Consider the following 26537-nt stretch of genomic DNA (forward strand, 5'->3'; position numbering starts at 1 on the left):
CGAAGCCCGTCCGCTAATACCTAATTAGCCCTCGAGCTAATCATCCGTGCTAGGACGTATGAGCATAAGTGTCTTGGCATCTCAATTCCATCCCCGTGCGTCTTTTATGGAACCACAAACGATGTTCGAGAATTTTACGGTAAGGATAATTACATAATGATCCTTTCGCTGCTCATTCATCTGAAGTATCAATCTCCTCTGTACATATAGAGATATCCTTGTAGTCATGATTTGATCTCTTACTACGTTCATTCTATCATTCCTCCACTCGCATGTTTCCAGTATGCCATCAGAGAAATACAGCCCACCATGGGAGAACACAAGCATTATAGGCGTAGCGGGCAGTTCAGGTTCTGGGAAAACATCTCTTGCATTAGCAATCAGAGAGGCATTGAATCTGCCATGGGTCATCATCATCTCCATGGTACACAACAGGGTCCACATCCGATTCAGGAACAGCAAATAACTTTGGGCAGGATTCATTTTACAAGCCTTTGACGAAAGATCAATCGGTACTAGCATTCAAGAACGAATATGACTTTGACTCGCCGGAAGCCATAGATTTTGATATTTTGGTTGAGAAATTGCAGGATTTGAAGACTGGGTAGGTTGGATGCTTCACTAACTCCATTTGTTATCTTAACAAGATACAGGAAGAAGGCTGAGATGCCAATTTACTCCTTCGCGAAACATAATCGCGAGCCTGAGACGAACACGATATATTCTCCATCTGTACTGATTCTCGAAGGTATATTCGCCCTACACGACCAGCGGGTACTGGACATGCTGGACATGAAAGTTTTCGCAGAGGCTGACGCTGACCTCTGTCTTTCACGGCGTCGTAAGTCTTGAGCTGAAGATCTTCACTGAGTTAGTAAGTCCACACTACTGATAGTAGGACTAGTGGTCCGAGATGTAAAGGAACGTGGACGAGATATCGAAGGCTGTATCAAACAATGGTTCAAATGGGTCAAGCCCAACTTCTACAAATACGTGCAACCGCAGCGAGAAATTGCCGATCTAATCGTACCCCGAGGTATCGAGAATACGGTAGCAATAGGTATGGTTTTTCCCTCCTCAGCCTTGACGGTCTATCACACGTGACTCTCAATCTGACAACACGCAGGCATGATGACCGACCGCATCAACAAGATACTGCTCCAGAAATCTCGTGAGCACCAAGTCGAGCTGCGCAGGTTGGGTGTGGTGGCTCAGCTAACACCACTTTCGCCAAACGTCATTGTTTTGCCAGATACGAACCAGATCCGTGCGATCAATACGCTATTACTAGATCCGAACACCGATGCAGAAGACTATATTTTTTACTTCGACCGGCTTTCGTCAATTCTCATCGAGCGTGCCGTCTCTCTCCAGCCGTACGACCCCATCACGATTCTCACGCCCCAAGGAAACAAATACTCCGGCCTGACAACGTCCGGTCACGGCTCAGTATCAGCCGTCGCAATTCTCCGGGGTGGCAGCATTCTTGAGCCTGGTTTACGGCGGATTTTACCCGAATGTAAGACTGGGCGTCTTCTAATCCAAACGAATCCTCGGACTGGCGAGCCAGAACTGCATTACCTACAACTTGCTCCTGACGTGGAGAAGCACTCACTGGTTATGTTACTTGATCCTCAAATGAGCTCAGGCGGGGCAGCACTGATGGCAGTGAGGGTGCTGGTAGATCATGGTGTGAGCGAGGATCGGATTGTGTTCGTAACATATATGGCGGGAAGGACGGGTCTCCAGAGAATGATGAGCGTCTTTCCGAATCTGAGGGTAGTCCTGTGCAGGGTTGTCGATGATATGGAGGTGAGGTGGGTGGAAAAACGGTACCTGGGATGCTGAGTCTTAAATTTGGCCGTGCAATGATGACATTAGGTCCTCTAGCTGAGGTTCACGTGCTTTGAGCCAAGTGTTTGCGGGCCGGGTGCTATTTTAGATGTCCAGACAGATACGCACAGTTCCAGATACTCACGTAATGGAGGATCAGACCGCATCTCCATGTGGCTGCATGAACCGACGTGAGAGGGTAAGCTTAGCATGGTATAGATTGAAAGGTCGGCCGGTCAGCATGTAGATGGGAATTGAATGTGCTCGAAGACTCAAAAGAGCCAGGAGAGGCCTCCAACTTAGTGTGCACGACTTCATTACTATTTCACTCGAGGTGAGCAGTAGAATCGTCGCTAATTTCTGTATATGTGTGCTCATTCACGATGTGGAACACAGACAGCACAATTGCTGATTAAGATAAACAGCAGGCTCAAGGTCCTTTACAAGCTGTAGCATAGGACTATGTTCTGGTAATTGAACGAGGATTTAGATTGGTGGTATAGATCAGCTCTTCTCTGCTAGTCTAGTCATGGAGTGGAAGTTGTTGGTCTATTTTAATATAATATAGTACTGTGACGTGATATGCTGTGCAAGTCTGTCATACGAAATGACGTATATTATCTTTAGATGCTTGGAGATGCAACGCCTTAATACGCCTATTTGATAACATTGGATCGTTGGCTTGTATATCTGGTTATCGCCATCCAAATATATCGTCGCGCACAGCGTCTCTCACTGTATCTCTCAGGTCTACACTATAGAGCATACTCGTTGAGGACATAAATACTTTATTTGGATTACTCCATGACCCATCTTGCCGTACCTTGTCACAAAACTAGCGACTAAATACTCCAGGTGGTACACGTGACACATTTGGCGCCTAAAGCAATCGCTGTCCCTTTACGTCTGTCTTGCTTTCGTAAAACACAAAATGTAAGCCTCACACATTCATAGTATTACATCCTAAGATTTGAACAGGTGTACTCCTCAAATATGGACCTTCATCACAATCATCGACGATGTCCAGGTGCGCAGACAGGTTGAGATCGGATTGAACGATTGTGGTAGTACGACGTGTTCAACATCTCGTAATTATCAATTACCAACAAGCGGTTCATCCAGCGGCAGCTAGAACTGCAAGGTGTGGATTAAATAGCACATAAGCTACGACGCCAAGAAGCGCGGGAGACAGAGTCGCTTCCTCACAGCTATCTTGTGTTAAAAGTGTTTCCTATCAGAAGTGACATTGGTGAAAGTCTTTTATGAGTAATTCAGGACTTCTCTACCAACCAAGCTGAAAGCCTGTCGAAAGCACATTCATCATTTGGGGTGACGGAAATAGACCAGCCATTCTCTTCTGTCCACTCAGGCGTGCACGCTGAAAGCAGTTTCACCTTATAGGCTGGCATGATCTGAAGTCAACAATGACAGGCAGTGTCTTGGAATTTTCTGCGCCTCATTATGATGTTCGACGGATTCAGATCATTATATGCGAGTCCAAGTGAATATATGTAATTGACAGCCGAGGCAACACTGTCAATGCACATGTCTCTATCGAATGGTGCCACGACGCCTCGGGGTTTTTGTCCTGATCAGGGATAAGTTCCAGGCACTCGTTGGCTCTCTCAGTTGTCAGATTCCACTTCCCAAAGGTCTCTTGGCCGAAGTACGTAGATAGCTCCAAGGTTGTCAGTGACAGTTGCAGGGCCGAGGGCAATTGGCAGCGAGCTTGAGGAAGTGCACAATGGCATCGACAGTGAGTCCCATGGTGTGCCACAAGCGGGACCTGAAGAGGCTACAGAAGCGATAATCAGCCTTAAAGAGCAATCAACAGATGAGGTAATGAAAGTCTATGGAATCGTGTCGATATGGAGGATTGAAAGCAATGAACCGCTCACACACAGCTATCGGAAGAATATCGGCTTGTGGCACAATACTCTTATATTACATTACCCCCTCTTTTTAAAAGTTTATATGTACTCAGATCTTAGTTAACTAATAATCTCATAGTAGAATAAGATATAGAGATAGTTATAAATAAGATATAAATAGTATTTATATTACTAGTACTATTAAAGTATATACATATCATACACTATACTCTAATTGGTACATATGCTAATAAGTAATGAAGACTAAGCATTAACATGGAAGACTGGCGCCAAAAAAAATGACAGGCGGATGGTGGAGTTATTTCCTGGGGTACAGCTCTAGCGTGCCAAAACATGAGGTGTGTGCAGTGTTCTCGTCCTTGGCCCCGGAGCTTGCTCCACACAACCTTCAACCCCGCAAACCCATGGTCGACGCTACACGACGCCCTAGTTATCCCTCATTCTCAACCTGTTTGTGCAGACATGGACAAATGTCGACGAGGCCAATCGGGCACACGGAGCGGATGCAGAATTGTGGAACCAGTCGAGGATTTCCTTGGAATGCCCAGTCACTCAACTGGGCTTGACCAGAGTCTCGACACCAGTACAGTGGATCATACGCGTGGTGTGGAGATAGTTTGCTCCTGGTTTCCGAGGGCTGAGCTGAGGGGTAGAAGTCGACTGAAGGCAACTGCACGGCACGTTGGTCGAGCCACTGGGGTGTGGCGGTCGTCTGTCGAACCGGAACGAACTTGGGAGGTGATTGAAGGAAAAAAGAAGGGAAGAGTTAGAAAATATGGTCAGCTCTTCCACATGCTTTCTAGTGACTTGACCATTTGAGTACTAATATTGACCACCACGGTGCTGAAGCTGATCTATAAGAGAGAGCGAAAGGACCAGAGCCAGCCTTTCCACCTTCTCGCACACATGGATGACGGACCGTTGGTGAGAGACAAGCTGCATCTTCAGCATCAGGTGAGAATGGAAAGGCTGCTCGACCTTCACAAGCTACTCCTTCAAGCCAACCTGCCCCTGCACGCCTCCAACCTCTTTGCTAGCGTTCCTTGCTTCCAGTCGGCCGCCTCATCCAACAGCTGAGCATGATGATGCGACTTCATAATGTCCATTCTCCGCAGGTCCGGCGAGGTCTAGAACTCGTATGCCTCTGTCATCTCTGAGTGGTCACACAAAGATGACACCGGCCCAAGACAAGTCGCCGCGATACGTCGATCCCTGCAACAGCGCGATGTATCGTCACTACATCGACATGCCCAGAAGATGGGCGGGAGGGGTAATTGAGCTACGTAGACGCCGAAGTTGTGTCTGATCGACCCTCAGCGCCGTTGTTAACATCAATTGATCTATATAAGGACGTACCTACCCTCCCAACCACTGTTATTGTTGTATCATTCTCCCTTCAAACTTGAGATCCTACCAATTTAGACCAATTGCAAGACATAAAGAGAATCTACGTACGATAAATTTCCAACATGGCACAAGTCCCCAAGCGACAGATGGCGCAGATCATCTATAACGTTGGAGGTCCGGTCAAGTACGAGGAGATCGATGTTCAGGAGCCTGCCGCCGATGAAGTCCTTGTGAACATCAAATTCTCTGGTGTATGTCACACGGATCTGCACGCTGTGAATGGCGACTGGCCTCTTCCTACCAAGCTACCATTGGTCGGTGGCCATGAGGGTGCTGGTGTAGTCGTAGCTCGCGGTGAGCTCGTCAAAGATGTAGAAATCGGTGATCACGTCGGTGTAAAGGTTAGCTCCACATTATTTCGTCATGTATAGTATCACTAACCGGCTCATGTAGTGGATCAATGGTTCTTGTCTGTCTTGCGATTTCTGCCAGCGCTCGGACGAGCCTCTCTGCTCCAAGGCCCTTCTATCAGGTTACACAGTGGACGGATCCTTCCAGCAATACTGTATTGCCAAAGCCGCTCATGTGGCTCGTCTTCACAAGGACATACCACTTGACGCAGTTTCCCCTGTTCTCTGCGCTGGTATCACTGTCTACAAGGGCTTGAAGGAGTCTGGTGCCCGTCCGGGCCAGACTGTCGCCATCGTCGGTGCTGGCGGTGGTCTCGGCTCCTTGGCTCAGCAATACGCCAGGGCTATGGGTCTGAAGACTATTGCTATTGACACTGGTGATGCCAAAGCAGCCATGTGCAAAGAGCTTGGATCCTACGCCTTTGTCGATTTTGCTAAGAGCAAAGATGTGGTCAAAGATGTCCAGGCCGCCACACCAGATGGTCTAGGCCCTCATGCTGTCATTCTCGTTGCTGTTAATGAGAAGCCATTCCAACAAGCTGCCGAGTATGTTCGTCCACGAGGAACTGTCGTCTGCATTGGTCTTCCAGCAGGTGCATACCTCCGCGCTCCTGTCTTCGACTCTGTCATCAGGATGATCACCATCAAGGGTTCATACGTCGGTAATCGTCATGACACTTCTGAGGCTCTTGAGTTTTACCGCCAGGGCTTGATTAAAGCTCCCTATAAGGTTGTTGGTCTCAGTGAGCTCCAAATGGTGTACGACAAAATGGTTGCGGGTGATATCGCTGGCCGATACGTTCTCGACACCAGCAGATAAGAGGGAATGACCATGAGTGCAGCTTTGTATGCGAATGGGTTCTTATAGTCGAGTCAGCATGCCACTATAGGAAACAATGAAAATGCAGGGACTGTATTAAGATCGGTCGCAACTGTAAATAGTTTTCACGCCGTATGCTAATATTTTCTTGTCGTACACTCTTTCTCGAACAAAGTTGTGTGAGAATGCTAATAATACAGCTATTCAAGAATGGACTCATTCAGAGACGATGCTCTTGGGCTTTTTCGTCCCATACTTCGATCTCGACGTGACACGATTACCTACACCACCCTACACAAGATTAGCACCCGCAATAGAGTATCCTACCTGACATGTACATACCAAGTCTAGCGCTCCTCTGACAACATGATATTTCACACCAGGGCAATCTTGCGACCGCCCTCCTCTAATCATCACCACAGAATGCTGCTGCAAATTATGTCCTATAATTTCTGTTAGTATTTTATGTTTTCCATGCATTATTCCTCCATGACCACCCCTTCTCCCACCTCACAATGAACACTAACCTTCCCCTGGAATATACGCCATAACAACCTCGCCACTACTCAACCTCACTCTTGCAAACTTGCGCTCTCCTGAATTAGGCTTCTTCGGCGTAATGACACCGACACGTACACACACTCCTTTCATCTCACAGCGGCCGCGCACAGCAGGTGATTCGGCGCGTCGTTTAGGTTGGGGCTTGCGGCATCCGCGGAGGACTTGCATGAGGGTTGCGCGAGGGATTGGGGTGGAGGAAAACGGGCGGCGGGAGGGCACAGTTCGTGAGGTACATAGTCGGGGTATCGACGAGGGTCGTATAATTTGTGGATTGAGTGCTATTTTCGGATTGAGCGTGAGCCGCTCGAGGCGACGCAGGCATTGGAGCGACATCATAATGCGAGTAAGCAATTGCAATTGGCGATGGACTTTCGGAAGTGAGGTCTTCATTCCATGATACTTCGCGCGGGAAATCTTCGGCGGTATAGCCGTTCAAGTGCAAGGGTGGTGGGGGTCTGGGACCTATCCATTTTATATGCTTGGGGACATGACTCCTAAGCTACGGAACGTTTGAAAAGCAATACAGGTATGTACCAGTAGGTTCATGCTCATGCTAGATCATTCACTGACTGCAGTAAGTCAAGGCTGCTCCGCTTCGACCTTTGGAGCTTCACGTTTCTCTACCTCAATTCAACCCTGATGTGGGATTCCTATTAGGTAATCCCCGTTACTCAGATCTTATTCAGCGTTAGGCTAGTATATATAGCACTTAGATAGACTTAGTAGACACGTTAATTAATTTTACCACGTCTAATTTACTAAAGTTCCTATATCTAGTAGCTAAAATCTAGTTTTTATCCTCCTAGGGAGGCTATCGCTTTAGCGATACCTTCTAAGGGGTAGTTATCTTACCCCTTATATAAGGGAACTCGTTAAAAATATTTAACGCTTATAATAAACTATATAACTTACTAGATAATAATAAGAACGAACCTAGAGTCTAATACGAAAACCCTTCTCTAAAGCGATATATCCTAATTTTAGAGATAGAAATTACGGTAATAAAGCTTAACGACTAAATTTAATAGTCCTAGTAGATAGTAATATATTATAAAATAAGCTAAAAGAGTCATATAAGAAAAATATATATTAACTCCCTCTATATCTATAATAGATATTCTAGCTACTTATTAATATAAATTAACGCTATAATTCTAACTCGGAAGATAATTATTACCCTAGGAAACGCCTTCCTTACCTAAGCTATATTAAGATATCTTCCTTATAGAACCCTAATTATAATAGCGACGTCCCTATAGAAGAAGCTAATACTCCCTAAAATATAGAACGCGCCCGTAATAAGCCGTTAAATACTATTAACGCGCTTACCGCGCTCCTTAATACTAACCCGGCTATAAGAAACCTTACTAGAGACGCTCGTACGTTAGTACTAATTAATATATATACTAATTAACTCGAGTTATAAATAAGGAATAACTATATTACTCGAGAAGAACTAGTAAGAGACTTTAATAACCTCCTTCTTAATAACCCTAACTAGGCGAGCCTAGCTATACTAGTAAGAAGAGGCCGTATTCTACTCCGAGTACCTAATATATACTTAGGAGAAACTAGAGATAATACCTACGAGGAATAGTACTTATTAATCTAGAAATAGATTTATACTATAGAATTAATAGAGCGCTAGTAGGAAGCTATACCTAAGTTCGAGAAACTATAAATCTATAGAATATATATATTAAAGTATATCTATACCCTTTAGCGTAGTCTTATAGAAGCCTATAGACGTAATAACCTAGATAGTCCTTAAATACTAGATAGCTTTCTAGACGTTATACGTTAAACGTATATCTCTACTAATTACTCTAAATAGCGTAGAAAGGAATAGGAGAACCTTACTTAATATTATTTTAGATCTACCTCGAAGCTTATTAACGCTATTATTAAAAAGGTATAACTTCTATAATCTATACCTTCTAAATATAAGATATAGCGTAGAATTCTAGGCGCCCTTAAGTCTAAGGTTTAATATAAGATTAAAAAGTAGCTCTTTCCTCCTATAGAATTAGAAGAGTAGTATCTATAGGTAAAGAGGCTAGAGAAAGCCTTATATATCTACTCTAGAAACGAATACTATAGGCGGGAGGCTACTTATTATATTAATACTATATATTACTAAGACGAAGAGAAGAAACTAGAAGAATTTAAACCTTCTAAGGACTTATATATACACGAAGATAAATTAGGTAACTACTCTAGAGATAAGGGTAAGCTCTACGTATTTATAAAGCGTTAATAGAGTAACTAAGGCCGCGGTAGAGGCTAGAACTAAGGCTAAGGCCGTGGTAAATACTAAGGAGGCTTATTAAGAGCTCTTAACGAAACCTAAGAATGCTTTAACTATAAGAAGTTAGAATATATCTTAAGATTCTACCCTAAAAATCCGACTCTAGATAAGCTAGTCTATATTACTATTAAGGATAATACGTTAAGCGTCTTTAACGAAGAGGCCCTAAAAGCTAGTCGCCCGTAGTAGATATAGAAGATACTATAAGCGACTATAAGAGCTTCTATACTAATAATACTAATAAAAATAAGATAAATATATAGGACTATAAATATATTAACGCGCTTTATAAATCGCTAGAGAGTACCTACTATTATTAAGAGGAGTTAACGGACGTTATTAACGATCGTCTCTATTAACTAAACTCTATTAGTAGATAGTTACTAGAACTTAAGGCTTACGTAGGGAAAGTCCACCCCTAGAGAGTTTTAGTCCTTATTAACTATAGGGCTAATAGAATATATACGTTAACGAAGGTTACTAGACGTCTAAAGCTAGTACCGTAATCTACCCCTATAATACGTGTTAAGCTTCCGTTAGGAGCTCTAATAATAAGTTAAGAAGTTATAAAAATCCCTCTTTATATAGAAAGCTTTACTTACGAAGTCTCCGCGAGAGTACTTAACCTTAAGGGCTATAATCTAATTCTAGGTTATAAATAGCTTTATAAATAGAATCCCGATATATTATAGAGATTCTATTCCCTAGTAATTAGAAGGCTAGTAGCTCGAGGAAGGACTAAGGAGTATCTCCTTAAGAGGATTCCCGTGTTAATTAATATTAACTTATAAGGAGAATAAGTACTAAATATCCTTACCGCTAGCTAAGCACGGAAATAATATCTAAACGGCTATAAGTAAGGTATAATATAGTTTATTAGAAAAGATAACCCTCCTATACTATAGGCACCCGATCTAATACTATAAACGGTTTTAATAGAGTACTAGGACATCTTTAAAGAGAAGCTATCTAAAGGACTACTACCTTCGAGATAATAGGACTATAAGATAGATATAGGAGACGGCTGACCCGTTAATAACGCCGTCTACTACCTCTCCCTAGAATAAATCGCTAAATAGTAGAAGTAGATATAGAAGCTTATCGAGCGAGGGCTTATCTAAGAATTAGAAAGTGCCTAGGGTAGCCTAGTACTTTTCGTACCTAAACCCGGAGGTAAATAGCGAATATATATTAATTATTAAGTACTTAATATACTTACATATAAGGATACGACCCCTCTTCCGTGTATAGATAAATATCTACGTGCCTTCGGCTAGTTAATAGTATTTAGTAAGATAGACTTAACCTTAGGGTTTTAGTAAGTACGAGTAGCCGACGAAGACGTCTCTAAGACTACCTTTAATATAATTTATAGTAAATATAAGTTTAAGATAATACCGTTTAGTCTATTAAACGCACCTACTACATTCTAAAAGATAATAAATCGAGTCCTTTAACCCCTACTATATAAATCCGTGACCATTAAAAACTTCTTACACCCTAACGGACTAAACTAGTTAATTTAGGGCAAAACAGCGATTTACATACATTAAACAATAGAGTATACCAAGTATAACAACCTCCGACACACGTGCGTACGTATAGTATATAATACGCGACGATACTAACGTATAGAGATACTATATATATACACTTAAAGACTCTTCGATAATACGAGCATAGACTATATCTAATAAACGCCGATACGCCGACCCCCTTTTATTAGTTAAGGGCTACCCTTAACTAATAACCATGGCGGCCTTAGGCATTATAATACCCTAGTATACACCGGATATACCCCTACTAGTACGGTAGAAACGGCTATATAGCGATATTAATATGGATAGCTAGACACCTATCTAAAATATAGGAACTAACTAAGGGTGCGAAGCGCTATAGATAACCTAGACTAAGGGGACCCCGAGAGGGGAGACCCTCCTAGATAAAATTAAATACTAGGTAACACGTGTAGAGAGGGACGCCGAGGAGGGAAAGAAGACCCTCCTTCATATATTCTAGGAACTTATCTAGAATCTAAGAGGAATCATAGAGGAAGAGAGGAAGTCGCCATGAGAGGAACCTAGTAGTAGGCTTAACTAAATAGAAGCTAGTCTACGGAGAATCTAGGAAGAGCTATCCTAAGGTAAGCGCCCTAACATGTAGGCTTAGATTATAGTAATACCCGGAGCCACCGTACTAAGGACTACTAGGACTATAGATAGAGTATATAGTATACGTATTATAATCTAGAATAAGGACACGCTAGCGTAGGTCTAATAGGTATCTCTAAAGGAAATTATAAATAAGATTAATAAATAGAAAGGAATGTAGTCGAGCGTCGTGGCTACTAAAGTTACGCTAGGTAGGGTAGTACTTACTACTATAACGAATACTATATAGTAAAACATCTCGCGAGATCTAAACGTAATAGATAGTATCTTCCCCGGCGCGTCTATTAGAGTAGCTATATACCCGATTATAGTACACGTAGTACCCGTGCGGGGATAGGCTATCGGAGCAGAGGATATTACGCGTATAGAATAATCCAACACGCGAAAATACCTAGGGATTAAGATCGTGAAAGCGTAGTAGAAGAACCTATAGGCGATTAAGATAACGGCGAAAAAACACTCTACTATAATTATAGAGCTCCGAGACCCCGCCCTCGTATAATATATTATATAGAAGGGATTCCTAGTAGAAGGAGAGCTCCTTATGGCCGAGCCATAGAATAGGGTATAGGTAATAATATAGTGCTTTAACTATTAAGGGTATAGATATACTATATAAAGATACTTATAGAAGACTAAGTGCGGATAGTACCGTGGGGACCACGCTACCTAGGAGTACCCTTATAAACCGCGAGGAGACGGGCTAAGAAATAGGGATATAGTATAGTATTTAAACTACGACGGGAAACACCCGTTATAGTCGTTAACGTATATAAAATATAAATAGGTTATAGAATATATTCGCACGATAAAAGCGAGAGGCGCGAGATAGTTATAGAATATAATACCTACTACGGGCCCTTCCTTTATAATACCCCTAACCTCCCCTCCGGAAGATAGTTAGGTAGGGTAGTAGATTATTCTAAAGATAATAGGACGACTAAAAGGTATAGTTAAAGCCGCTACCGCGCGAGGATAGTCGCGCCTCCGAGGAATAAGTATATAGATATATATACTCTCTAGTATCTAATAAGGGACTAGAATATACTCCGAATTATATAGATAAATATATAATATAAAAGAGAGAACTAGGCGACGCTCCTCGAAGAGACCGGGGCTATAATACTCGCTATCTAGAAACTCTATAAATACTACTAGACGAGTAAACTAACCATACACCCCGGATACTATACTATACACCCTCTAGGACTAGAAAGACGAGTCCTCTTCTATATTTATAGGTTAATACTACTCTTATTATAGTCGTATACCGAGCGCGATAACCTTAGGATAATACTACACCTATAAATAGATATAGGCCCCCTATATATATATAACATATATAACTAATAACGTGTACTTATACTAGACGAGATGCTCGAGGGTACTACGGAACTAGGGTAATATATCCTTCTAGGAGACTTTAACCTCCACTACTAATAGTAGGGAGGCCTAGCCGTGGTTAGAGAAGAACTTAGAGTAAGGGAACTACACACCCGCTGCCACGACTTTCTATACCTACTTACATCTATAGAATAAGTTATATAGAAAAAATATAAATAGGACGAAGACGGGTCCACGCTTAACCTTACCTTCGCCACGGAGTATATTAGTTACTAGATCTAATACTACCGCCTAGGCTAGGTATAGACGGATTCCGACTATAAATATATAGAAACCATAATAAACGTATATACCCCGAATAAATAACGGGGATAATAGATATAGAAGGACACCGACTAGGAAAAGTACCTAAAGGACCTAGAATCGGCGATCCTAGATCCCTCTATAGTCGATATATCTAATAACCTAGCTATAGACTAGGCCGTATAGATACTCCTATAAATATACTAGAATACGAGAAATAAACACGTACTATACTAAATATACCGGCCCCCGGAAGCAAAGGGGATTCCTCGAGTACGGGAAAGTAGATAAGACGCCCGAAGACTATATAGACGCGTATACTATACGAGAACACCCGAGTCGTAGGAAGAATAGAAGGAAGCGATATAATAACGCGATAAAGTTCTCTATAACGAAAGGCGTAAATAGTAGCGTATAATTACTAGTTAATAGATACGACACGTAATAGGGCTATAGCGTATAGCGAAATGGGCTAAGGGCGTAGACACTCTAACACCCCCGCTACTTATACCTCCCCTAATATATTAGGGGAGAACATACTCTACGAGCCTTAAGAAAACTAAGGCTCTATAGAAGGCCATGTTCCCTCTCCCGGAACTAGTAGACCTATTAGACGTTTATAACGCCGAATACCTATATACGGTAGATATCCCTAAAGAAGTTACGGAGAAGGACATACTTAATATTATTAAGATACTCCTAAATGATAAAGTACCCGGACCAGATGGAATTCTAAATCGATACCTAAAAAGAACTATAAAAGCGACCCTACCGCTTATTACTTATATATTCTAAGTATACGTTACGTAGGGGTACCACCCCTAGTACTTCCGAGTCGCCTATACTATTATACTCCCGAAACTAGGAAAGAGCCCTAACTCCCTAAAGGGATAGAGACTAATCGCCCTTCTCTCCTACCTAGGTAAGATACTAGAGGCTATGATAGCGAAGAAGATAAGTACCGCGGTATAGGAATATAATCTCCTCCCTCCGAACTAGAAGGTAAAGATAGATAGCTCTCTAATAATAGCTATCTAATATATTATCGAAGTCGTCTAGGCCGTATAGAAGTAGGGACGGGTAGTATTACTCCTCTCTCTCGATATAGCCGGAGCGTTTAATAAGGTAAACTATATAAGACTTATTTATAACCTCTAGATAAGACGAATACTAGAATGGATTATACGCTTTATATAGTTATTCCTTATAGAAAGAATAACTTAGATATATATCTCTAGGTACTAGAGCGAATATAAAGAGACGGTATACGGCATCCTATAAGGGAGCACCATCTCTCTAATTCTATTCCTCTTCTTTATAGTAGACCTTCTTTAAGGAATAAAGTATATAGAGGTAGTCGGATACGCCGATAATATATACCTCCTAGCTATTAATAATAATACTAACCGAATGTATAGACAACTAGAATAGGACTATGAGAGATACCTCTAGTAGATAAAACGCTACGGAGTAAAGTTCGCCCCGGAGAAATACTAGCTTATATACTTTATTAATCGTTAAGGGAAATAGGTAACTAGGGAAGGCGAACGACGCCCCCGAATCGACGCATTTAACGAACTACTAGTATAAAGTATACGCGCGCTCGGAGTTATACTAGATAGTAAGCTTAAATAGGGACCATAAGTAGTATACGCCGTCTCTAGGGCCCTTTAGATAGAAGCCGCTATACGACGGATTATAGCCTCTATATAGGGAACCGCCCGGGATAAGGCACGCCAGCTATATATATCTATAGTACGACCCGCCTTCATGTACGGACACGAGTACTAGTATACGGCCCTTATATAGACTAGGCGAATAAAGCTCGAATCTATATAGAACCGTATACTCCGTCTTATATTAGGCGTATATAAAGCTACTAACACGGTGCTACTACGACGCGAGATAGACGTTATAAGTATATATAACTTCTACTAGATATAGAGGGTGGTATACTTTACTAAATAATAAGTATAGGAACGTATAGGAAACGTAGAATATACTTTCGCCGCGCTACATACACGAATTAGTATATATTACCGCGCACTCCTATATATAGGCCAGAATCGAATACGGTATAGGTGCTTAATAGAAGCCGACTCTAGCTAAGTAGTATAAGAAGTCCGAGATAACCCGGACGCTCTCCTAGACCGGTAGAGCCTTTAAGAACTCGTGAAAAACATACGGTCGTGGACTTAAGATAAGTAGAAAGAGATACTCCGTGCCTACTAGGCCTCCTAGTAGGATAGGTACCTAGAGTAGATTTAAGGGCCATAGAAGGAACCGAGTAAATAGATATATAAAGGGCTAACGAAAGCCTAAGTATCTATACTTATCTAAGCCCGAACGGGCGCTATGGGACTCCTATACTATATCTATAAGAGAGGCGTTCCTAATACCTCTCTATGGTATAAGGCGTACGGCCGGAGAGGTATAATACGCTACTATCTAGCTATATACCCTAACCTCTATATATAACGGTAATAGCTTATCCACGTCACGAAGACTTTAGATATTGTATAATAGCTTAATAAGTACCCTAAGGACGTCTCCCGATAGATACTTATATATCTACTACTTCTCTAGTACTAGTGGACCTAGAAATATATACTAGAAGAGACCCGGTATACGCTGGCCGCAACCCGATATATACCGATAGAACCCCGGGAGAACCCCGATTATTAGTTAAGGGCTACCCTTAACTAATAACCTCCGCACCTATACGTACTACCTAAGGGCGAAATAACGGTAATATAGACTATAGGCTAATAGGCGTACCCTATAGCTATATACTTAAGACGAAATAGAGGTTTAACGAGATATAGTTATAGATATAAGGAAGTTTTTCCCTATGGGGTTTCTTCTTATATAGTAGCTTAGACTAGAGGAGGCATAGGCCTATAGAGTACTACTCTACCTAGTTATATAATATTATTATTATTATTATTATATAAATCCGTGGTTATATACCTTAATAATATTATTATCTTTTCCGAAGATATAGAAGAACACGCTAGAGTACTATTAAAAGTACTTACCCTACTCCGTAAATACCGCTTACTTACTAATCTAGAGAAATATAGTTTTAGCTAGACCGAAGTTAACTTCTATAGATACCACGTCTTATAAGGATAACTTCGCCCGATAAAGGATAAGATTAAGGTAATTCGCGAATAGCTAGAGCCTATAAACGTTAGCGAAGTCTAATAGTTCCTTAGTCTAGCGAATTATTATTAGAGATATATCTAGGGATTCGTAAGTATTACCGTACCTCTAATAGACCTCCTTAAGGAAGTAGACCCTCTTATCTATAAATAGAAATATAGACCTATTCGATAGACGCTATTAATAGCGTTTACCTTTAAGACCCTAAAGAATACCCTATATTCCGAACCGGTTCTAGCTTAATCTAATAAGACTAAGCCCTTCTATATTAAAACGGATATAAGTAACTATATAATTGGTATAGTAATCTACTAGAAGGATTCTAGTAAGTAGTATTAGCTAATCGCGTTTAACGGACGAAAGCTTAATGGCGCTAAGCTTAACTATCCGGTTTACGAAAAAGAACTCCTTACTATTAAATACACTCTATATACTTAGAGATACCTACTAGAAATGAAGAAGACGATAATTCTAACTAATTACTATAGTCTATAGTTCCTTAAGTCTATAAAGGAATAAGGAGGCTATATAGATAGATAGATTAATAAGTTCGGAAGCTTCGATCTCGATATAAAATATCGCCTAGAATCTAAGGCGGTAGTACCTAACGCCATTAGTAGAAGGCTAGACTTCTAAGGCGAGATCTCTATAATACTATTAAGTAAAGTTAATAAATACGTTCTTATAGTCTAAATTATTAAGTTTCTAAAAGGAGCTAACCCGATAGAGTATATACTAAAAGTCTCTCCCGAAATTCTATCTTAACTATACCTTAACGCCGAGAGTAAACTTCGATATAAGCTATAGGATTTTAATAATAGTTAAGAAGATTTAGCGGAAAATTTAGCGTCTTATATCCCGGAATAATACCGTAAGTCGCTAGTAGAAACTATATATTAATAATTCGGTTACTTTATATGGCCCGGACTACTAGGAGCCCTAGAAAAATAAGGCTAGTAGTTTAAAATAAAGAAAGACGTAGAGGTAGTCGCTTATAATTACTATTAATACTAATTAGCGTAACGAGTACTACTAAATCTATAACACGAGAGATAGTTTTATAGAGTTATACGCCGAGCATCCTTTAAAGAATAGAGTATCGACTTTATAGGCGTACTTCCTACTATATATAATAGTAATAGTTAGATAATAATAGTAATTAACTATATAACGGGATGGCCTATTATATAGATAGTCCCTAAGGCGACCGTAGAGTCTATTACGAGGTTCATTTATGAATAAATCTTTATAGATTTTAGACCCCCCGCCGCACTAACCTTAGATAATAGTTAATAGTTTCTATTAAGAGTAGTTAACGCACTACTACGCATCCTTAAGACGGAATATAAACTTACTACGCCTTATTACCCTCATATAAACGGAAAGGTTAAATACCTTAATAGAACCTTAGGAGATATCCTTACCTATATATATATAGGCGAACTAGTAACTAACTAGAATATATACTTACTAGCCGCTATTTTTACTATAAGGATCCGACGATATAGAAGTATAGAAGTTAGTCTATATTATCTAGTATATAGATAGTACCCTAACTTACTAGGGAATATTCCTAGAGAAAAGGCTAAGTTAATATCCTTTAACGAACTTATTAAGCGAGTTAAGAAAGTATAATACGCTAGGACGCTAGCGCTAAATAAACTACTTATAGAAGCCGCTTACCGAGACCTTATAGATCCGACTTAGCTTAAACCTAAAGACTAGACGCGACTATCTATTAGTTAAATTATTTTACTAAAGAATAAATAGAAAACGAAGTTTAAAACGAACTACTTAGGTCCCTATAAGGTTCATATATAACACCCCTTAGATATATACGCGCTAGAAACACCTAATAGACGTATCCTACGACACCTTATATATAGTAATAGGCTAATTATAGTAAGAGATATTAATAAGCTAGATAACTTCTAGACGAGATAGAAGATTAACTTATAAATATCTAAGGAAATTAGAAATTAAGTAGTACCTTACTTACTAGATATTAAGAAGGTTTTAGAGAAAGAGAAACCTACCCTATATTAGATAACTCTATCCTCCCTTCCTAAGAAGGAGTAGAACCGGCTATAGTAGCTATAAAGTTAACGAGAGTTAATATATAAGGGCGTACGTTTATTCTTAGTAGGGGAGAGCTCGATAGACGTAGATATTACGCGTTAAATTAGACTTACTAATATAAGAAATCGACGTAAACGGAGAGCTACTATAACTACGTTAATTACACTAGTACTAATCATTATTAATAAACTAAGAAATATACTAGAAGAATAACACGAGAATAGCGGAGCGATATAACCGCCGATAATAAATATTAAAGAGAGCTATAATACTCTAAGGGTAGAGGAAGCCTAAATAATAACTAAGAAACTAATAGATAACCTATTAAACGAGATTAACACGGTAGAGAAAGCCACGATAGAAGCGAGATAGAAAGAATTACCTAAAGAAATAAGCTTAGGAGACGAGTTTAATAATACACGAATAGACTTAGATAAGAATATCTAACTAGAATATAAGAATCCTATAAGTATAGATATAGACTCGGATATAGAAGAAGTATTAAAGGAGGTTAACGAAGCGAATAAATAACCCCTAACCGACTTAGACGTCCCTATATAGAATCTTATAGAAAGCGAACCTTATACGCGAAAGAGAAAGCGATTCTATATAGATAAACGTAGTAGAGAAACCTAAGCGGCTATAGCTAGCGTGTTAAGATAAGTTAATAGATTAGAGGGAGAGAGATACTCTCTACGGAAAAAGATATTACCTTTAAAGCTATTATAGAAAAGCTTAGAATATAACTAACTTTAGTCTTTCCCTAATTATCTCCTTTATATATAGTACTACTAACCCCCTATTTACTTATTTAGAATATATATAGCCGTTAAAGAAGATTAACGAGCCTTAGAAATTACTAGAAGGTTAAAGAAAGAAGACGTGGACTTATAATAATATTATATAAGTCTAAAATTACTATTTAAGAACCGTAAGACTAAATAGAGATAAAAGAAAGCCGTTAACGCCTTTTAACGCTTAATAAGATAGGGTATCATTATAAAATAGAAGCCGTCTACTTAGTCCTAGACCTTACGAGTAGAATTTAGTAGATTCTTCGTAAATTATACTAATACCTTCTCGCCCTCCTCGGGCATGCTATTATTAATTAAGAACTTATATAGTAGCCCTTAAGGTATATAGCTAATCTCGCTAAACGCGTTTATCGGATGACTAAACTAATCTTTAACGGCTTCGTTAAGCGGAAGTCCTTTATCTTTAAGGTTCTATATAGAATAAATAGAGATGATACTTAGGTTAAGAGATATAGTATTATTAAAGCTAGGAACGAGGACCTCTAGACCGCCGTAATACATCTATTCTATTATAGCTATAACCTTTTAATTAGCTAGAGATTATATAAGATATAAATCTAACTCACGAGCGAAGGACTAGCCTTAGAGTTTAATCTAGTCTTCTTAAGACCTAATAACTTCTTTTAATAAAGTTTAGTAGCCGAATATTTTCTAGTAGCCTTAGTTATCTCTATAAATAAAGACTACTCGGTATATTAGTACTTTTTAATAATATTACGCTTACTACGGTATACTTTAGGAACGTGTTAAATCTATTAAAAGTCTTTAACGATATAAAGGAATAACTTATAACGCGATATACTATAGAATTTCCTATTCCCTTAGTAGAAATAGTTTAAATAGGTACCTTTAAATAGTAGGAACCCGTTAGAAAAAAGCTATATATACTCCCTAAAGATGCCTTTACTAGTAGAATAAGAACTATAGGCGCTATCGCTAAAGTACTAGTATACGCCACGAGCTATTATACCTAGAATAGCTAGAATAGTATAGGGATATAATCTATCTAGACGTTTCGAAGGATCCTAAAAGATCCCTTCTTCTATTATAATATTCTAAGGATAATAGTAGTTACTAAACTTATTTATTATATAGAACGGAAGTAGATTCTTTAGAATTAAGGCGTGCTAACCGCTAGTATACGCCTTAATAAGGCTATTAATAAATTTCTTATAGAGCGCTCCGTTAATAGAAGGGTCCGAGAATAGCTACCCTAGAATAAGTTAGCTAACCGTTAAAGATAATTAATAAGATAAGAACTTACTCTAGTAAGCTAACTACTATATAAACTTAATAGACTTCCCTAAAAAGAAGTAGTAATTAGATTAAACTCGGAGGTCTATATAACCTACCACTTCGATCTCGGTATTACTATAGCTATTAAGTTTATTTACCGTAGGTTATGCTATCGTACTAACCTTATAAGAAGCTATAGACCCCTTTTACTTTATAGAAGTCTTCTTAATAACCTTATTAGAACTTTTAAGGTCTATAATAGCTAGCTTAGAAGTTATAGAGCGAGTTTTAGGGCTATTAAATATCTTTAATAGAGTCCTTACGGTACTATAGATCTTTACTAGAGTCCTAGATATTCTAGGACGAGAGCCTAGATAAAAATTAGGAACTAGAATCTTAATATAAGACTTAGCGACTTACCTTTCTTAGTTACCTTAGAAGTAACTATATTACTAAGCTTATTAACTTTAATTAACGTATTACTATTAAGGTCTAATAACCTAGAGCTTTCTCTATCTTTATTTTTAGAATAGAAAATATTATTAGAGTCTTCTAATAGATTTATAAACTAACTAGCTTTTATAGAGGCTTCGAAGAGCTTATTAAGGGTAATTAATATAGACTCCGGATCTATAACTTTACCTAGAAGATCTATATAGATTAGCGGGATTCTTATAGAAGGGTATATTAAACGAATTATCTTCTACCTTAGGAAGAGGCTTATTAATAGCTATTACTAATCCTTAAGAGGCTAGAGCCTTAACTTTAGTCTTAGAGACCTTAGGTTTAAGGCTCTAACCGCCTTCTTCGATTAACTAAGCTAAAGCTTTATCTTCTAGGTCTAGTTCTTAAAAGAATAGCGAACCCTAAGGCCCGTTTAGATATAGATAGCTATAGACTATCTTTAAGTAACTCTTATAAACTATATAGTTAATCTATACTTAAGAAATAAGGTAACTTAACCTACTATCTAGAGTACCTTTATTTACTACTAATACTTTATTAAGTAATAACTAATTAGGATTTCTATACGGAGGACCTAAGAAAGTATAATAAAGATCCTTATTTATAACTATATCTACTATAGAAAGTTTAAGTTAGAAGGGAAAAAGGTAAAGTTAAAGTTTATATATATAAAATTATAGTATTAATTAGAGTGATTTCTAAGTTCGTAGGAGTTTTAGCTATATTATTAGATATTATTAAAAGGATTTAGCGCTAGAAAAACTAAGGAAAAGATTAAATTAGTTAAGAAATATAAGGTTAAAGGATAGTAGAATATAGAAATAGTAAAGGTAACTATTTAGTACTAAAATAAGCTTAGACCACCGCCCTTACACGACGTGTTACTAATATGGCCTAGCGCTAAAGAGATTTTATATACCTACCTCCCTATATTATATATTCTAACTCTATTAATTATCTTTAACGGTCTTATAGGAGCTTATATAATTAGAAGAGGGAAGATATAGGATTCCTATTAGGTAATCCCCGTTACTTAGATCTTATTTAGCGTTAGGCTGGTATATATAGCACTTAGATAGACTTAGTAGACACGTCAATTAATTTTGCCACGTCTAATTTACCAAAGTTCCCACACTGAGCTTGGCTATACAGCAGGACGTAAAACTACGTTCTCTATACAATTGGAAACCCGGAGTTTTGCACAGATATACAACAAACTGGGACAAATCAGCAAACAAGTGGTTCACAATCTTATCCATATCGTTCAGCGGGCCCTCTAAGAAACAATGGCGACCCCAACATCCTCACAAATCCTGCCCCCAAAGCCCTCTTCCTCCGACTTTGACATCGTCGCCACCTACCGACGCCTCCTCGCCTCTGATCCAGACCTTACAATGCCCATTGCTGCTATAGAGGCTCTTGTCGAAGCTCTCTCACATTCCAGCGCAACTACTATCTCTGAAACCCTCACCCTTCTCGAGCACCACACCGCGAACCTGAAGCGCTCCATCTCAAACCCCATCTCCCTGTCCGCAGGTACAGACCTCTTCCGGCGATACCTATACACCACTGTCCAAAAACCGGGCGCCACGGGCGACTTCCAGGCAATCCGTAACCATCTGTTGAGCAATGGGCGACAATTCGTAGAACGTACGAAAGCAGCAAGAGACCAAATAGCATCTTTCGGACGGCATTTTGTGCGTGATGGAACGACAGTGCTGACGAATGGCGGGAGCAGAGTTGTGGGCGCATTACTACGCTCCGCTGCAGATGCGTCTGGAGGCCGCACCAGTATTCGCTTCCGCGTCATCTACGTGCTCTCGCCTAGTACCTCCTCATCTTCGTCCTCAGACAAAGCATCCACACTTGAAGGTGAAGGTGCCGCAATTGTCTCCATGCTACGAAGTCGCGGTGTGCCTGTGGCCACAATCCCCGAATCGGCAGTCGCATACTCTCTCCCACAAGTTAGCATGGTGATCGTAGGCGCTGAAGGCGTTGTCGAAAGTGGTGGAATTATATCAAGACTAGGGACATACCAGATGGGCATGCTGGCGCGCGCGGCGGGAAAGCCATTGTATGTTGTTGCTGAGAGCCATAAATTCGTGCGGTTGTACCCGTTGGGGCAGTATGACCTAGGGATCGAGCAGAAGGTGATTGAGTTCAAGGTCATTGAAAACGGCAAGGAAGAAGTTGTGGAAACGGAGAGAGGGACACCGCTTGTAGGTGGGAGCGCGAGGATGTTGGATGAAGGTGTTGGTATGGAGGACGAAGTTGGCAAGGAGGAAATGGAAGGGGTTGACGAGGCTGTTGATTTCACAGTATGTCTCGAGCTGCCTCAAACAGAAGGTCCAGACGTTCCATCATGCTAACATGCACTTAGCCACCCGAGCTTATCTCTGGCATCATCACCGAATCCGGCGTGTTGACACCGAGTGCAGTCAGCGAAGAGCTCATCAAGATCTGGTTTTGACGTAAGCATGTGGCCGCATAGTCCAGTCGACATAGCAATCAAGACATATCGGTGGAAAACCGAAACGGGAGCTGCCGAAAGATCTGTTAGGACAATCTCAGCTTGATTGTTTGGTCACACAAAGCCGCGAATCCTGCCTCACGAGAGCAATATCCAGTCAGACCGCAGCGGTAACGTACGATCTTTGCACATAGCACATTTACAACGTCCCTCATGCGACGAATATCTGCGACACAGGACTCGACCAAACGCCTTACCCACTCCAACTCGTGAAAAGGAATCTATCTGAGCCTGCCTACAGACCAAGAGAGGTTATACCTAGCTACGTGTATCTGGTAGGCAGATAGGGGCGTGCATTATAGAAGCATGGTTTCTGACCAGCCTACGAAAGGCGCGGCTGCACGAAGAAACACGCCCGAAGTCCAACAACCTCCTAGACAACACTGTGACATGTATCTAATACTATATAAACATCAACTTAAGCCCGAAAAATACATGCTGTGTATTGTGTCCGACTCCTGCATTGCTCCCACATGACGCCACAACACGCCACGCCACTTCACTCGTCTTGCAGAGAACTCCTTACTCCTAACCAGAACGCAAACCTTGCAGTTGCTCCTCGCTACCACAGTCCGTCAATAAGCTTATTGATATTTATATATCTCCTATAGTTGCATTGATGAATGTGAGATGCTTATAGCATTAATCCTGAACGACAGTTGCGTTCCAGTCAAGAACCACGGCATCGAGTTGACAGATACACAGCCTTCGCGCTCATGTACGCGTGCAAATACAGAGCATGTTGTAGGAAGATAAGTTTGAAACTGGGCATTTACCAATAAATGTCACTTTCGACGTAATAAGCTGATGCGCGCGTGTGATGTGTGATGTGTGACGTGTGCTGGTGCTCTGATTTCTGCGTTCTGGCAGGAGCGATACCTCCAACTTCCTGCTCTATACAGGAGTGTAACTTATTTGCTAATACATACAACACCCCACTGAGGCATTCCCCAGATTCGCATTTGTGGACCTCTAGTATGGCGTTTCGTGGTCGCATCAGGCGCATAGAGGCATTCATCCATTCATTCATAAAGCCTACAACTCCCTAACAGCCTACTCTTCCAGCTCTTCCATCTCCTCCCGCACCACTCTCATGCGCTCCTCCAACGCCCTCCTCTCAGCTTCCAATCGTGCTCTTTTCTCGGCTTTTCTCGTTCCTTGTTGCGCAGCACCTAAGCTGGGATCGATCTCGCCTTCCGGATTCAGCAAATTTGAAATCCCACTCGCTGGTCTTGTCGGTATCGATGTCGTGTTCGCCACCACAGAAGTCGTCGGCTTGTCCATGTTTGATCGCGTCTCGTCTGCATCGCTCGCTCGTGTACGTTTCGTGCCTTGTGCACCACCTTGAGGCTGAGCTTGCCAGTCGGCCGTGTGCACTGCCGACGAAGGTCTATAATTCGTAAAGTCCGCCGGGGGAGGGTACTTTCGCGTAACTGAGGCATCGGCATCGCGCATTTGTAGATCTGGATCGATGTAAGCCGTTGATGATGGGACCGGGGAGTCCGATGATGTGGATGGGGAAGTGGCATCGACTGGCTGCGTTTGCGAGTACATGTGCAGGGTGTCGGGCCCGACAGGAACAACACGTTTGCGGCGCTTTATTTCTTGCTTCTTCATCGTCATTGGGCGGTGGACACCATGAAGTTTGTGGTAAAGGCCTATACAGTGTCAGTATCACGGTACGACAGGCATAGTGCAAGCAGTGTGAAGAGGGACGGACGTACCACATGCATTGCAGATAGTATGGCCGGACTCGTCACGGCGCCAGAGGGGTGTAATTGTGGTGCCGCAGTTCTGACAGGCTGGAACGAGGTTCGTTGGCCCGTTGACAGATGGAGATTGAGTGGATGATGTAGGGGTGTCATCAGGCCTGGGTGTATCCATCGCGTCTGAGATGCCTTGTTGAGCTTGTTTCAGGGCTATGGCGGCTGTTTTCGAGACGCGGTTGTTGTATGCGGGACAGCCATTACACCCTGCGTGTCCACCTGTACCATTGCATCGCCCTCCGCCAGGACAAGTTCCGGTGACCTGTTCGGCTGAGACGTAGGTGGATCGGGGAACAAATTTCGAGGGCGACGTGCTTCGCTCATTAGGTTGGCTGGGGCCTGGCGTGGATTGAAGACTTCGAGGCTGGGTATGGGGCTGTCGTTTTGTGTTCGTCGGGCGAGGTTCATTTCGTGCCTTCTGGTAAAGACCACAGGCGTTGCATATTGTCGATCCGTTAGGAGCGCGACGCCAAAGAGGTGTTTGTGTAGTACCGCAATTGCTGGTTCAAGTTAGTCGTGTTGTAGCATGTGTACATAGTCTTTTGTCATGGTGTGATAGACGGACAATGAGCAAGTCCAATGTAAACCCACAATTCACATCTGTCGCGAAACTGATATCATCAGATACGTACCTGCAAACTTGGCCGGATGGTGAGGTGGTCGTAGAAGATATCACATTGCCTGTCGCACTTGTAGTCCTCTCATTGGTAGGCCGGATAGGAACACCAGGCGAAAGACCTCTAGATTCTTCCCTCGTGCCCTCTTTCCTCGGGCGTTGAAATTGCATGGTGTCTGCTAGAGAGTGATATTCAGAGACAGAGCTTGGACGTCTTCTCTCGCCGGACCCTTGGGAAGTGCGGTCACTGTTCAAACTCTCAGCTTTCGATTCTTCGTTCCTAGCGTTTCCAGATGTCTGTGACTGAGTTTGTCTGTCATGAGATTGGGTCAACGAGCTGAGACTTTCCGCCATCTCCAAGTCCTCTCGTGACGGTTGGCGCAATAGGTGATGCGGATGTGTTGGCATGGGAGCTAGTGATGTCCCTCCTCTTGACAGATACGAGATGGACATTCTGCAGCCACTGTCACAAGCCCATGGATCAAGAAGTCCCCAGGACCGCCAGTAGAAGCGAGAGTGAACAATAAAGATCGTGCAACAGGATCCGCAGTGCTTGAACGTATGTCCGATCAGGATTTACCCGATCAGTGCGATCCGTCCAAGTATAACGGATGTCAAGCAGGGAAAAGGAGGAAGCAATGGATGTCCTGGAAAGACGGTGAGGATTGTAATCTTCGCGATGAACCCCGACGACGAGGGGACGACAAAGCACGAAGTCTGGGGCAATGTCTGGGGTTCACAACAGCAGGGATGCTGAGCCGGCAAACAGAATCCGAGGAGAGAGCCAGGTTGGATGTAAACGCAGTCCTGTGTAGGGGACTCAGTGGTTGCAGTAAGCGAGCGAGAAGTGGTTGGTCAGGAGAAACTCGTGATAGA

At 41.4% G+C, this 26537-nt stretch overlaps 6 protein-coding genes across 6 annotated transcripts; 4 read left to right on the top strand and 2 right to left on the bottom strand.

The window, feature by feature from the left end:
- Window positions 1–112: 112 nt before the first annotated feature.
- Window positions 113–2218, top strand: EJ05DRAFT_478325 (uridine-cytidine kinase-like protein-like 1). Its single transcript, XM_033744437.1, has 5 exons — window positions 113–424; window positions 477–604; window positions 654–841; window positions 905–1060; window positions 1127–2218. The coding sequence occupies exons 1-5, from the start codon at window positions 284–286 to the stop codon at window positions 1846–1848; spliced, it is 1335 nt and encodes a 444-aa protein (XP_033597756.1). The 5' UTR covers window positions 113–283; the 3' UTR covers window positions 1849–2218.
- Window positions 2219–3881: 1663 nt separating this feature from the next.
- On the top strand, window positions 3882–4842 carry EJ05DRAFT_97699 (uncharacterized protein). The gene has a single exon (XM_033750114.1). The coding sequence runs from the start codon at window positions 4059–4061 to the stop codon at window positions 4542–4544; it is 486 nt and encodes a 161-aa protein (XP_033597757.1). The 5' UTR covers window positions 3882–4058; the 3' UTR covers window positions 4545–4842.
- A 271-nt stretch (window positions 4843–5113) lies between these two features.
- EJ05DRAFT_97677 (GroES-like protein) lies at window positions 5114–6334 on the top strand. The gene is made up of 2 exons (XM_033750113.1): window positions 5114–5473; window positions 5526–6334. The coding sequence occupies exons 1-2, from the start codon at window positions 5195–5197 to the stop codon at window positions 6300–6302; spliced, it is 1056 nt and encodes a 351-aa protein (XP_033597758.1). The 5' UTR covers window positions 5114–5194; the 3' UTR covers window positions 6303–6334.
- Window positions 6335–6386: 52 nt separating this feature from the next.
- EJ05DRAFT_532715 (ribosomal protein S12) lies at window positions 6387–7208 on the bottom strand. Its single transcript, XM_033749086.1, has 3 exons — window positions 6830–7208; window positions 6645–6745; window positions 6387–6593 (listed from the first exon to the last, which is right to left on the bottom strand). Exons 1-3 carry the CDS (start codon window positions 7197–7199, stop codon window positions 6519–6521), a joined length of 546 nt encoding a protein of 181 aa, XP_033597759.1. The 5' UTR covers window positions 7200–7208; the 3' UTR covers window positions 6387–6518.
- A 14632-nt stretch (window positions 7209–21840) lies between these two features.
- On the top strand, window positions 21841–23717 carry EJ05DRAFT_512840 (nagb/rpia/CoA transferase-like protein). Its single transcript, XM_033748373.1, has 2 exons — window positions 21841–23067; window positions 23130–23717. The coding sequence occupies exons 1-2, from the start codon at window positions 22036–22038 to the stop codon at window positions 23217–23219; spliced, it is 1122 nt and encodes a 373-aa protein (XP_033597760.1). The 5' UTR covers window positions 21841–22035; the 3' UTR covers window positions 23220–23717.
- A 474-nt stretch (window positions 23718–24191) lies between these two features.
- EJ05DRAFT_97735 (uncharacterized protein) lies at window positions 24192–26194 on the bottom strand. The gene is made up of 3 exons (XM_033750116.1): window positions 25678–26194; window positions 25004–25545; window positions 24192–24937 (listed from the first exon to the last, which is right to left on the bottom strand). The coding sequence occupies exons 1-3, from the start codon at window positions 26112–26114 to the stop codon at window positions 24333–24335; spliced, it is 1584 nt and encodes a 527-aa protein (XP_033597761.1). The 5' UTR covers window positions 26115–26194; the 3' UTR covers window positions 24192–24332.
- Between the last annotated feature and the right edge of the window lie 343 nt (window positions 26195–26537).

Source organism: Pseudovirgaria hyperparasitica, assembly GCF_010093815.1.
Source record: "Pseudovirgaria hyperparasitica strain CBS 121739 unplaced genomic scaffold EJ05scaffold_13, whole genome shotgun sequence".
In the NCBI taxonomy this organism is placed as follows: domain Eukaryota; kingdom Fungi; phylum Ascomycota; class Dothideomycetes; order Acrospermales; family Acrospermaceae; genus Pseudovirgaria; species Pseudovirgaria hyperparasitica.